The following is a 15,106-nucleotide window of genomic DNA, read 5'->3' as shown; positions in this document are numbered from 1 at the left end:
CCGCTGGTCCTTGCCGCCCCCAAATTGCTTCTGTCATGCTGCAGATACACATCTCCTAATGTTTACTGTGTGTTTATTGTTGTCTGGTTGTGTAGTTTATGCTAATTGTACAAAAAAATGCTCTTGAGTGATAATAAAGAGATTCTTGATCCAGAATGTCCCATTTCAGAAAAAAAGAGAGATTCATGTAAACGTCATTCTGATGTTGTAGCTGGTAAGTGTAGGGCAATTTGAAACACTTTATATATTGTTGTGTATCTTAATCTAATGTCCAATCATATATTATATTTTATTTATTTCTACATTTCTGAATTATATCATGTTTTGTATTGCGACTCTAACAGATCACATCATAAGTAGCACAGCAGCTTTCTTGTAACCAGTTTGTTGACCGATAACACACGAACACATGCACAAATTGCCTGGGGGACTTGTGGCAAACATTGTTCCACACATACACCATCGCCATGTGTTAGCTGCACAGCACTACTGGAGTAACTGATGACCACTGACAAGTTCCACTCAGTAATTACCATCACCCCCACATTTAACATCCATAACTTACAGATGCAGCCACTTAGTCACATGCTGCCACACAGCTTGCTTCTCATGCCTATAAGTTATAAGCATGCTGAATACAATACATTATCAGCGTTGAGTGCCGTCATCCTCATTTGTTTAAGTTCTGTAATTTGCATATCAAGCACGTACACTAATAGGGACAAAGTGGCTTGGGGTGAAATTAGGCTGCAGTAGCCTTGAGGTTAGAGGCGACTAAAACAGTGACTCAGATGGAAAGAGCAGCCCAGAGAGAGGAGGAAAGTGCTGGAAAGAAATAGAACAGAATATTTACATTAACCAACCACAATGTCTGTCTCTGTTTGAGTTTAAGTGTGAAAACAGATGACATTGAATACATTTTATTAATAGTTACTTAAGAAATGTATGAATGTATGCAAGGACTTAATAGAGACAGTTCTTGGATTGTATTTTTTCTCTTTCAACTTCCTCTTTCCTTCTCCTTCTGTGTCCTACAGTACTTGCTCAGCCTGCCAGCTGTCTAATAAAGTCATTGTCAAAGGAAGGCGTGAACGAGGAGTCACTTAATGCACATTGATCAAACAGATTAAGAACTAGTGCCCACAATGATGTTCTTCCCCCAGCGCTGCATCTCATTACCTGCCTGTCCTTGATGGAACTCTTTGATACACAGTTGAAGTCACAGTATTGCATAATTTGCCACTAATTGCCGAAGTTACGCAATCCTCTCTTGTACTTCTGCCCTTAAATGCTTGCAACGATTGGATGCTTTGTTCAGTTTCGGGCTTTGGTGCATTCTGTTCTACAGTTTGATTTATGTAATCCTTCTTTTCAGTTCTCTTTTGTTTGTGTTGCTTTGGAGAAAATCCCATACTAATAAATGAAAAAAAATCTGAATACCCTTGTTCTACACATACCCCTGCTTGTTATTATAGAGTTGTGACAAAGAATCATATTCCTTATATATCAGAAAAGGCCTTTTCCTGCGCATGCAAAGTATTTTCCAATTGTGCCATTGTCGGCACATATGCTACTTCTGAAATTGTTAGCATTTATAGAGAGCTGCCCAGAACAAGTTTTCTTCATTATGAAATAATCAACTTCACTTGGCAATTTAGTTTCAAGTACTTTGCTTAAGGGCAACTCAGAGGTAATTGTTAAGGTAGGTGATTTTGATGTCGGTGTCTTGATTTTCCAAGCTACTCATAGAATGGGAACAGGAGCCACGCAACTTAAATGTCATTCAGAGAGAATGAGCCTTCTCCATCTTTTTTCTTAAAGGAGCTTAAATGAAGCCTATGCTGTGCTGTCCTACTATATATAGTAACTATGAAATAACCAATATACTGTAGATAAGCAGTCTCCAACAAGACTGACCTGCTTTGATCTCATCACCTCCTCCCTGTCAACCCACAGACAGCCCGTCTCCCTCAGAATGACAGCCATAATAACCATCTCTGGATGGCCTTGTCTCAGATGGCTTTAGATAACACGCTTGCATAACGCTTAACTGTCTGAATTTATACCCTGGCTGTGCCTGACCCTCACCCTGCTACCTCCAGGGTGTAGATGAGTGCAGCTGGTCTGTTCCTGTTGGTGGCACAGTTTTCATGAAGCCCAGCCCTAATCCTGTATGTAATCTGGCAGTTCCAGCAGCAGCAGCCAATCACAACCTGCTTGTACTCTGTAATATTGGAATGAAAATGCGTGACAGCAGAACAGGAGCATGTCACGCCAGTAACGTGCCAGATAAAATGTCTGATGATGCTGTCCTTCTTTATCCTGTGTATGCTTTATAGATGGTGGTATTCTAAAGACTTATACATGGTCACACAAAATCCATGATTAATATACTAGCAGATATGTTTTAGCATCACAATGCCCGACAAAAACTGTGAGTGTAACTGTTGCAAGATGAGGTGCTGGATAGCATTGTGCAACATGCGGAAGAGAAAACTTCCAACTGACCAGGAGGTGTGTAGAAAAAAAATAGGCTGATTTTTATTTTCAGTCTGCAAAAAAGATTTCATATCTTACAAAGGTGAAATGGAGTTAGTCCACAGTTCTGGTGCCACTCTTCACATAGGAAGCAAAACTAAACCTGTCAGTTCTCTCCCATTCCTTTCACATACTATCAGAGCATACCTCTCCAGTTCAAAGAAGGCCTATCAAATTAAAACTCTGGAATGGGGAGTTGACAATGTTAACACATGACAGCATGCATCATTTTCTTAACCCGCTCACACGAACTGGCCAATACTGCACATGTTGAGGCGTGCTTCCCTATTTACTAGCACAAGATGGCTTCCACAAAGGACTCCAACAGGTTATGTTTGACTACATTATATTGCGGTCTTAAAATATGTTTTAGGAAATAAACTTAATTCCAATGTTGACTACATTTCAATGTCTCCCTTATCTGATGGTGAGAAGCTCTTCTAAATGCAGTTACAGCACTCATATCTTAAAATGTTTTATTTTAGAGTAGAGTCGAAAATTAGAGTACTTGTATTAGAGTACTTATTCTAATTTTAATTCTAACTATTTTAAACTTCTATGATTCACCCTCATTAAGTGTTTTGTTAGAGTGATTTTGCGCTTCAGTTATCAATTCTCTGAAAACGCAATCATTTTCACTCTAACTGCATGCAGCTATTAGAGCTGGTCTTTGTGAAATGTATTTTTTTTGTTTTATTTATTTATTTTTTGCAATGGAGCTCACTTGGATAAAGGGGGGCAATTTTCCATGTATATGCATATTACTTCATTTAAATACATGCCAATACCGCTGAAGCACTGAGAGCTATTTGCTTGGCAACATAAATGGTAAATGGACTCTGCTTATATAGCTCCTTTCTAGTCTTCCAACCACTCAAAGCGTTTTAAGTACGTATCTCATTCACCAATTCACACACATTCATACACTGATGGCATTGGCTGCCATGCAAGGTGCCAACTGCTCATCAGTTTGAGGAGCTAACCATTTATACACATTTACACACTGATGGCACAGCCTTCTAGAGCAATTTGGGGTTCAGTATCTTGCCCAAGAACACTTCGACATGCAGACTGGAGGTCTTCTAACACTGACAACAAGTTTTAAACCAGTTTTTTTTCTGTAAAGATACTGCTAAATTCACTTTTGTCGCAAATTTGGCATCCGTTTAAATTAGTGTGGCATCGCACGATGAACCAATCTGAGCATCAAAGGTACTGAGTATGTTTGTATCATCAGTTAGCTACCAGCCGGAATTAGCTGCGGTTCCCCTGCTGAGAGGAGTGACAGACAGAGGGAGGAGAGGAGCCTGTCATTTGAAGCATGAAATCCCTTTAACCAAGTCCTCTGTCACTCAGATGCCAGTAGGGGAGCACAGCATGCAGAGCTGTAAATGCACAGGTTAACAGGCAGGGCCACCAATGCTGCAGGATCTGCTTACTGAATAAGGATCAACATTACACAGCACATCCACAGACATAGCCATCACTTATGGACCTCCTCAGTCAGCAGGCATGCCATATCAACACCTCAGCGTTCCCCCTTGTTACACTTGGCAGCAAGTGCTGCAGACTAATAAACTTAATACATGATGCACTTTTGTCCTGCTGCATCGTATTTTGTTTGGTTTATTACACTTTTTAGGAACACTTTTGCAACACTTTCTTCTGTATTGCCCCTAGTATATAATGCTTTGTGCTCCATAAAAGCAATGACAGCAAATTTAATCTCTTACCTCACTGGGGCATGCTGCGTTATTGTTGTACCTTAGCACTCCCCTACCACACATACTGCATATGTCCCAGTGTAGTAGCTCAAAGGCTCAGGGGTAGCTTGTTGTTCCTCTGTATTTAATGAAATGGAAAGATCCTGTGCTTTACCACCCAATGTCGATAGTCTTTTTGTGTATATTCTGAATATTTTTTTTGTTTCCTGTGCTCATCTTTTATTATGGCATCTATGTATATTTACCAAGATGCTGAACATATTATATTTTTTCACACGATAAGCCGCTTAAGATGCATAGTTTGGTTTTCAACAAGGACCTGACGAGACCTCAAGAAAATAGAAGAAAAATTACATATAATAATTGGTATAACACAACATCATAAGCACAAAAGCAAACATTAGAAGTAAAAGTAACTTGATTTTAAATCATCATTTTAAAAAAAAAGCTCTTGTACTTTCTGTCCTCCTCCAAGACATACTGTGTGGATTTTGTATCATCTTTGTTCTTGCATTCAGCTATTACACCAATTTTACAAGTAAGACAATGTCCCCCAATGTGCATGCCCTGTTTCAAAAAGACACTTTGTAAGATAATAATATTAGGCAAATTAGCACGGATATGAAGGAGTGTGCCAAGCTGGCTCATGACAATGCTCTGATCATCTCTTTTGTTGCTGCTTGTCTAAGTCTTTAAATGAGGGACGGGATTGAATGAGAATAAATCTCATTAAGACATTATGTGAGAGCCATGCTGCTGTCCATCTTATGGAAGTGTCAGACTTGTAAAGAAATCCTTGTGAAATATGGATGAATGTTTCTTTAAAACCATTATTATCTACTTATGAGACACCATGTGAAGAACAAACTTATGTTTTAACGTTATCTTAGTAAAACATTAAACCCATTTCATATTTAACCTCTGTTTTTAACCAGCTTGAAAAATACTGTAAAGAAAGTCTTGTTGTAGTTATTCTCTTACTGCTGCAAGAAATTATAAAGCAGGATTCAGGTTGAATCCCTTACAGTTGGCCTGCAGTGTGTTAGCTGAATTTCCTCCAGTGGCTGCTGATGCAGCTGCAGCCTATAAATAGGCCCACCCCAGACAGGCAGAGGGAGGAGGGCTTTGGTTAACCCCTGAGACCCGGTCCTAATCTGACCCCAATAATAGGCAGCATCATTAGAGAGTCAGCTCAGCTGGCTGGCCGGAAAGGATACAGGCCCCCCTCCGTCTGGAGGGATCTTGGCATTATCGCATCTCAGGAGAGGCACAAGGCCCTGTTTTGAACACCTTCAAACTCACCCCATTGTCAGCTACCTGTCGTGGACTTCTCTTATGCCTGCTGGCTATTCCCTCAGCCAATATTCACTATCTGCCACACTACAGACAAGGGAGGGGTAGCTTACTCTCTACCACCCATGTCTGTCTTTTCATATCTCCAGATGGCTGAGTGTTGGAGAGGTTTGGTGCCTCTGTGCCTCATATGCATTGCATGGCCTGGATTCAACAAAGCAGTTGTAGCAAAGCTTTGCTTCCCCAACGGTGCTTTTCTGCAATCAAAGAGTATTCATCTCCCTCTTGCCCTCCCTCTTGTACAGCCGTTTTGGCAGAGTTTGGCTTTCTCTCTCCCCTCCCACTCTCTCGTTTCTCACTGTTCTATTCCTTCCATAGTCAGTCATTTATACCACAAACAAGTCCTCTTGTGCGGAGAGGGAGACATTCACGGATGTGCAGATGTTTTTCAGATTTATTACACAGGGGTTTACAGGTCAGTCTTAATTAAGAGGTGAAATCATTAAGGGGGTATAGATAAAGAGAGGGTGCCATCGAGATGACCTGTCTGAAGCAGAAATATACTCTCTAGTCCTTATAGCTTCCAGACAACCAGAAATCTGACACCTGCAATATCCACCAGGTTTTTAAGGGGAAAGACAGAAGCAATTGTAAGGCTCGTTGGATTAGATGGACTGTGAAAGGGGAGACGGCTAGAAAATTTCTCCAACTCACCTCAGCACTTCAGGGCCAGCAGAGCACTTTTGTATCGGTTTGTGAAGCCTTGTAACTCTAAAGTCAACAGCAATGTGTCCGGATTGGAGGGAAGTGCGCTTTCTTGCAGCGAATTTGTTGCATTATTATCATCTGTGCAAATAAGCATAGTCACGTGTTTTTCCCCCCTTATAGCTTCTACTGTCACTTGATTAGATGCGAAATAGATGACTTTGAAATGCTGATAATGTGAATGCCACAGGCAGTCTCGGGTATGCCTATTGGTATATGATGTAAACTAATGACTAAACTATTGTAATCATAAAAAGAAATTCAACAAATACAAAAATTCCTTTAGAAAAAAGATAATCCACAGGATTTTATCTTTTTTTTCTGACACTCCACTTCCAGGAGATCGCTTGACAATTGGTCAAATTGACACTGGTGTCTTTTTCTCCTGGATCGTGATAATAATGGTTTGAGCTTTAGTCGGTGGAATGCTTTGTCATTTTTCAGCTCTGCTTGCTGATGGCACTTACCAGTTCTATTTCTGACATCGGAAAAGGTTAAAAAGCTTTCCTAGCATCTTGCTCAAGGTACTATGTCATTAGTTGTATATTTGTAAATGTTTTGTTCGTTGTTGTTTTTTTACACTGATAGAAAAGCTGCCATCGTGGTAAGGTCATTCAATTTAGTAAATGCTAAGCTAACCACAAACATTGTAGGTCAGTCCTATGGAAATTGTGTGTCATCTTAGATCTGACCAACACCCACAGGAGGACTTTGAACAACTACTTCCAGGCCATCGTGTTAGTGCCAACTCAGAGATGTAGTACATTGCAGTTGTAGTACATATCTCAGAGGAACCAATGCTAGTGCTAGTCCATTTGAGAATTGCCCATGTGCTTTAATGCCTAAATATGTATGTGCCTATAAGAAAAGACTCTTAACATGCTAACTAAACAGATCAATAACATTTTTACAAGGAACTTAGGGGAAATGTATTCCTGCTTTGAAATGTATTCGTGTGCATGTTAATGTGACATGTTAACAAGGTAAATATAACTCTGTTATTAATATTACAAATGTACTGCTGATAATGAGCCAAAATATTGTCAGTCCAAGACTGATGAAAGTGCCATGCGTAAAGTCACGCAATCAGTCGTTCTCATCCACTGTTGCCTGAGGGCTCAACACATCAATGGCTGCTTCAGGTCAGCTAGGTTACTATTGATTTGCAGAATGTGTACATGCACATACACACACAAACATGCCATGTCGACTGTTGCAAAAATGCAGCTTTTGCAATTATTTTTTTCCTGAGCATCATAGTTTAATGTGGGTTCTGTGTGTTGTATTTATGGTTTAATACAGCTTGTGTTTTAACAGCTGCCTAGATATTTATGATGCATAAACGTAAAACTAAATTTGACTTAGAGTAACTGTTCTGGTGAAAGACCTTTGGCTGCTCACAACAAACAAGCAAAGAAATAATGTACATATATAAAAAAAAGATTTGACTTGTGGTAGCAAACCTTTCTGACAATGACAGAAGCAGGTTCATGTTTGACAATGTAAAGATTGCAAACAGAAATGAGAAATTCTTTTGTAGAATGGAAATAGATTTGCTTTAGTCTCACAGGTGCTTGCTCAAGCACTATTCCTGTGTGAAATTGAGAAAGATAGAGGCTTGTAACAGGAAATGAGCCATTCCAATTTCACTGAGTTTTGCTGCATAATTTGTCTTTATAAATGCTTGCCTCATACTGCACTAATCTGTAGTGTATATCACCTTACGTCTCTGTGACATCTGATTATTAATCCAGTAAAAATGTGCTGCCTCTCAGCTTTCCATATAGGTATCATACATCAAGAAAGTTATGGGTGGTATTCTTTTTTAAGCTCTGCTGAACCATTTCCACAAATGGTACTGTATAGCCATGTCAGATAGAAATGTTTTTTTTGACTCCCTATGGTGATATTTCTAAAAGGTCCATTACTGTCTTTCTGGAAAAGCACAATTTTTGAACCTTTCTTTGCTTTTAGAGGCTGACCTTTTCCAGTTGCCTCTTCCTATTCACAAAGGTCTGAAATCATATGCTCAAGTGGAAGAACACTTTAAAAACATTGTTGCAAGCTAAAATCTTGACCCCCCCCCCCCCCCCCCCTTATTTTAAATCTGTAAAAATATCCAAACCCCTGTAACCGCTGTTACAGGTAATTCATTTCCATGCTTCTGATTTTGGTTGTTTCACCATTGTCAGCTCCCTGTGCAGCACCACTTAGCAAACTAAGCCAGAGGCAAGAGGTTATATGAGTTACCCCACGTTCACGAGGAACAATTGTTAGCACATACAAATACAATTTAGCTTTGTCTCTTCATGAAGCAATGTGTACATTAAACATTATACCTACTAATGAGGACATGGTTTGACTTTACCTCACTGGAGGGATTGGATTGGATCATGACGGATCCCTGGCCTACCAACATTTTCCTTCTTCAAAGCAGCATTAGTGGCTCCATTAAAATTCTGTCACCTTTTTTTCCTTTATGGCTGCCTGTAGCTTCTGAGGAGAGGAGAAATCACAGTCATTCAAATGCTAAGTGACTTTAACACTCCTGTGAATATTACAAAAAAAGAACTACTCCATCATCTACCGTGCACAGAAAAAAAAAAGATGAGACCAGTGTTTTGAATATCCTATCTCCCTACCTCTGCAGTATCTCGTCACAAGCCATTACCTCTGCAGAAAGCAGACTGCTTGACACATACAGAACGCCATACTGTGTCAGTCTTCATTAAGACTTAACCATGTGCACGAACACATCCTGGCAGCTGCCTAAGAGACTGTCTCGCTGATGCTATCATGTGAGCAGGTTTTCAATCCCTTGCTTTTAGACATTATAAGGAATAAGCTTATCATGGCCGCAAATGAATCAATGAGATAATTACAGACAGGAGTACTATCTACACTCCAGGCTGTGGGACAACAGTTTATACGTAGGAGCAGCTCTAGGGGCAGAAAGGCAAGCCACATCCCATCCATCATTAGAGATCTCATCTTATTAATGCTCTCTCTTTTTGCTTCACAGGTCACAGATGGAGGAACCATCAAGCAGAAAATCTTCACCTACGATGCTATGTTTAATACCAATTACTCTCATATGGAGGACTACCGCAGGCGTGAAGACCTTGTGTACCAATCAACTGTCCGGTGAGCCTTAAATCAGTTAATTTTAATTTAAAATAACACTACTTACTTGTTTAACTCTGCTGGTAGTGTGCTACCTACTCATCTTTCACTACATTGATTTTGCAGCACTAGTCAATTGAAGAATATACTTACTCTTTAATCAGACAATCTGTTGATACTGTGTTAGTAAATGCACCGAGCTGAACCCCCGCTCAGTGCTGCACAACTTCATTCTAAGCCATCTGCTGTTGGTCAGACCGGGCCAGACTGGAATGACCGGTTGAAGGGGTCAGTGCATTATTACATGAGGACAGGAGGCATTGGCGAACTCTAATCAGCAACTCTGCTCAGGATAAAGAGTTCGGTGTTAAAGTCTTAGCTAACATCTGGTCTGGCCGGTCCTTAGTCTATCCACAGTGGTGTATATATCCCAGGTAGCACTGTCCTCTGTTGGTATATTATCATGGAGGTGAACAGCCCTGCTGTGTATGCATTGGATCATTAAAAAATGCATTAACAGGTTTTACTCTGACAGAGCAGGGGATGAAGAAAGAGGGAGTAATAGTAGTAGTAGAGGATCATCTGGATCATCTGGTAGGCTTGGTTACATGTTTAAGGCATTGTGGGGACTGTCTTCTTTTACACCAGGTCTCAACAATACAGCTGGGAGCTGTCTGCCCATCACCTCATTTCATGCTCGCTCCCCTCCGACTGTGGATATCCTTGTCTAGATGTTCAACAACACAAAGGAAGCACCGGCCATACATCACACCTACAACTTCATTTCAAACTGAAATGACTCAATCTGTGCATCCTTTTGGAATGCTGCTTCTGTCCTTTCCTTTCATCTCATCTCTGTCAAGTTGCTCTTCTTTGATTCCATTTATGTACATTCCCACTGTGTGGTCTGGTTCTCCCTTCTCCCTCCTCTCTTTTATTTCTAATGTGTGGTGTGGTTGCCCAGCTGAGGATGATTTATCTGAACAATCCTACTATCCCTTTGGGAGAGTAAGCATCATCACAATGAAATGGTGTACACACTTACATGAACACAGACATGAAAACATGAATGTACTCACAAACTGAAAATATAACCGCCCACGCCTGGACACACACATACACAGACAAGGGAGTAAGACAAGGAGAGAAAGTCTAATACAACATACCGAAGGGGGGGATTTCAAATGAAACAGTTGGATGCTACCTTCAGTGACCTGTATCCAGATCTGTATCAAAATGCTTAGCCCGTGTTAGTCAACCAGAGAGAAATGTGGGCCCCTGCCACAGTCACACCATTCTTCCAGGCTAGAAAAAAATCCCGCTGACCACTTTTGTTGCGTAACACAGAAGCTTAAAACTACTAAGTGTAGCCCTCCCACTCAACTCCAATTTTGCTACAGAATAATCATGGCGAAGCTCATGCATGGGAGGCCGATTGGAGGGAGTCTACTAGAATAATGAAATTGGGATACATCTACTTTAACTAGAGCATATGACCCTGCCTAGAGTGCAGAGAGGCCTGGTTAGCTGATTTTATAGCTATACAGTGGTCCCTCGTTTATCGCGGGGGATACGTTCTAAAAATAACTCGCAATAAACAAAATCCGCGAAGTAAGTTTTACAATTATTATACATGTTTTAAGGCCGTAAAACCCCTAACCACACACTTTTATACACCTTTTTACACGCATTTTGTACAGTACTCCCTTAATTAATCAGGACGCAGAACACACGTGCGGTTCTCACTTAGCCAATCAGGACGCAGAACACAATGCACGTTCATACTGTTACAGTACGCTGTAAAAAAAAGCATGCAAAATTACACTAAAAAAATCCGCGAAACAGCGAGTCCGCGAAAAGTGGACCGCGATATAGCGAGGGACTACTGTATTGTTTATGTGAGCTTACAACCTCCCATGCATACCCTTAACACACCATAGCCCTACCATTTCCACTGCAAATATACTGTGCAACAACATGGGTGTTTATTAACAAAAAACACAATCATCCTTTAAGTCAAATAAAATTAAAACAATAATACCCAGGGTTTTGTAAACTCAGTTATGGTACCATGTGTTGGCGCGCATGTTGGAGCTCATTTGAATCCTCGTGAAAAGTGTTCCTCAGTACTCACTGATCCTTGGAGATTCAGAAACACAGCTAGTCAGTTGTCCTCAAACCTCCTGTTCAATGAAGAAAAGTGATGTGAGATGAAGAAACTGGTCCTGATGACACGTCCGTGCATCAGCAGGTTTCCCTAGCGACAGCGAAGTCCTGAGCACCCTCTACAGCAGCAGCATGTGTGGCGGCAGACAGGCGGGCGGCATGTAGGCTTGAGGCACACTATGTAGAAATTCACAACACTATTAAACTCACTATTCATTCCCATACACTGTTCTTATTGTCATTAGTTCACATAGTGTCCATATTCAGCGCACAATATTCTCCCACACACACTCACGTTCTCCTTTTCCTTCCAGCTAGCGGGGACAAAGCTGACTAGCATAATACACAACAGAAAATGGCGTTATCGACATTAAGTATAATTTTTCCGCTAACACAACTCCAAACATGGCTCACATTTACATTTTATAACTCCGGTTTTAAGTTTCCACAACATCTGTAAATTAACAGAACTAACTCTTTTGTCGCGTTGCTATATTTCTCCTTGTGTCTCTTGTTACTAGCCTGAGCGTTTCCCTCTCATTTTTTTAGTCCCACCCCCTTCTCAGAATCCGATAGGTAGGTAGGTAGTATCAGATTAACACCTGTCTACTCAAATAAACAAAATGAATGTCATGAGGCATTCACAGACCGTTAGGAACATGGGACATTTTAGTACCTTCCCAAATAAAGTACAATTACACATTTCTCCACATTAGTGAACCCCACTTAACAACAGCAGCAACTTGAAACACATTTACAAAAAACAAAACGTTATCATTTGTAGCAGGGCCGCTACATAAGAAATGCAAAAAGCTGAATTTCTACTTGCTATAATCTTCCATTTCCACCTCAGAATGGTAAATCTTCTGTACAAAGCCGTAGCAGACTGACAAATCCACTTGTATGACCTAAAATGAATGCTTCAATATGCCGTATCTTTAAAAAACTCAAAGCATTTTGTTGAAATTTTGTTCCTTTTATAGGATACTTTTTTTTTTCAAAGCAATATGTGATTACTCTGCCATACTAGAGTAACAATGAACGAAGTGATTTTTCTCCTCACAGAGTTCATTTAACACTTTTGACAGCTATTCGTCATACTCTCTCTAAGAAAGAAACAGCTGTAACTTCCTCTATATTCAAGTGCCATTGCATAGATTAGTTCTTACGACAAATGACGGATCACGCATCTTTGATAGCACTTGAAGTCTGAAGGACCTCCAGTACCGAAGCTCAAATTGTGAGATAAAATAACAAAAAAGCCTAAAAGTGTCACAAAATATGAATGTAGCATGCATAGCTTTTGTTACTAATGGTAGAGACTATTTTTAAAACATATAGTTAAGTGTTTGTGTGCAGTTTCTTTCTTTTGATCTCTCACATGTGCAAACACACAATTGGCCACCAGTTCAAATTTTTAGGGTTACATTTCCCTGTCAAGCAACATCTTGAGGTCATAAGAAGAATGACTCTTTCTCTAAAGCTCAGGTGAACATGGTGTGACATTACAGTGTCACAAAACCTCTTGCAAGAGAAGGTCAGGGTGGATGCTTAAGCATTGAATAAAAAATAAAAAAAGACTGATGCTGACACTGGAAAGTCTGGTACGTATTCTGTCTCCTGCCAGCAGTCAACCATAAATTCTTTTGTCTTTGTTCACATCCTTTTCTACCGTTGAACAAGAGGTGGAAAATCAGAAAACCCTCCTTTGAATCTTAAATTCTTACATGTTATGTTATATGGGTTCATTTTTAAAAGACAATACTGTAACATGCTTTAGGTACAGGATGCGCCAATCGTACCATTAGAACTAATCTAAGATCCAGTTCCACCTGCCAATAGCCTGCTGTCTCTGCATATGTGCTATGGCTAATGATGTTCACAATCCAATGCAAACGGATTACTTGATTCTAAGTATACATAGATCTACTTGTAGAAACAATGGCATGTTAGGAATTTGTTATTAAAGCTAGTATTATGAAATATGTTGTTACATTAGCTAAGTCTCTAATTACTGTCCATTGGAAGTCTTTTTAAAACAGGATATGTTGTCTATTTTCAGAGAATGCAAATTGAGAATGTGTTTGGTGAAAGCTTGCAACTGGCAGTATAAAATGTCACTTTGCTTTGCATTGTCATTGTTAGCCAATGGACCGATTCTTGTTGGATGAAAAAACAAGAATGTTTGGATAGAAAAATACAAATTTTGTATACAGTGATCCCTCGCTATATCGCGGTTCACTTTTCGCGGACTTGCTGTTTCGCGGATTTTTTTCAGTGTCATTTTGCATGCTTTTTTTTTTTTACAGCGTACTGTACAGTATGAACGCGCATTGTGTTCTGCGTCCTGATTGGCTAAGGGAGAACCGCACATGTGTTCTGCGTCCTGTTTAAGGGAGTACTGTACAAAATGTGTGTAAAATGGAAAACTCACTTCGCGGATTTCGTGTTTTCTTGCGGGTTATTTTTGGACAGTATCCCCCGCGTAACGAGGGTTCACTGTAGATCTGTTTGGTAGTGATTAAACAAAAACATTGGCAATGGCAGTTATTTAACACTGGGGAGACATCCTAATTATAATATTAATATATATACTTTTAATATTCATATTATCTTATATATTTATATTATATATATTACTTCTTTGCAGTCCCTGCCCCACAGAGATGTCAACTTGAAATTCCTTGTCTTTCTCAAATTGCCCTGTGACTACTGAAGGAGCTTGACTGCTTGAAGAAGATCCAGGTTGATTCTTAATATTTCATGGGAGCAATGCTGGTGTTTATTTTATTTTTTAATTTATTTTTCTATTTCCCCCGTTCACCCTAAGTCTGATCGACAAGCCTTGTTGTTGTACTGTCAATTTCAGGGAGTAACACAGCTCTGTAAGGTGTTTCAGTAATTGATAAATATTTCCTGTCGGAAGTCATGTTAAGAACATCTGTTTTAATTTTATTTTGATTACAGTCGCAAATTAAAAAATGTTCATTCTGATATCTTCCCTTTCAATCTGAAGGTAAACACTGAAAGTAAATGAGTCCACTGAGTTATCCTACATGAAAAAGAGAATATTTATGGGTGTATATTCATTTTGTTGAGCAAAATGATGACAGAATGTATTAAGAAATAGTTTTTAGTAAAAATGAAATGATCTCAAATCACGTTTTGCATATATTAAAGGATCATCTGAACTTTTATATTTGAGCAGTAAAGGAAAAGTGTACTGTATGTGCACTAATGAATATTCCTCGGGAGTGATAAACACAGTTTTTGATAATGAATAATAACTAAAATAATTTACTTAATACTGAATGCAGCTTTAAAGCTACCGTAATCAACAAAAAAGTCTTTTTTGTGAGGTTTCTTTGACAGCCATTACTCAACTAATATCCCCATGCTTTTTACCTTTTTATCACTGAGCTCTCCTCTGTGTATCTGTGTGGATTTGATGCCGTAAATGCAGCTCTTTTGATAGCAAACAACAGAACTAAATCTTT

The 15,106-nt window shown here is 39.5% G+C and overlaps 1 protein-coding gene across 2 annotated transcripts in view; it reads left to right on the top strand.

The window, feature by feature from the left end:
- The window catches only part of igsf21a (immunoglobin superfamily, member 21a), a 167,425-nt gene that overhangs the window by 82,606 nt on the left and 69,713 nt on the right, over window positions 1–15,106 (top strand). For both annotated transcript variants that reach the window (XM_027279734.1, XM_027279735.1), the window contains exon 3: window positions 9,343–9,464. In XM_027279734.1, coding sequence (XP_027135535.1) covers window positions 9,343–9,464 — 122 coding nt within the window. The remainder of the gene's footprint in view (window positions 1–9,342; window positions 9,465–15,106) is intronic.

The sequence above is a fragment of the Larimichthys crocea genome, chromosome VI, assembly GCF_000972845.2.
Source record: "Larimichthys crocea isolate SSNF chromosome VI, L_crocea_2.0, whole genome shotgun sequence".
Taxonomy (NCBI): Eukaryota; Metazoa; Chordata; class Actinopteri; family Sciaenidae; genus Larimichthys; species Larimichthys crocea.
This window is presented reverse-complemented; position numbering and strand designations above follow the sequence as displayed.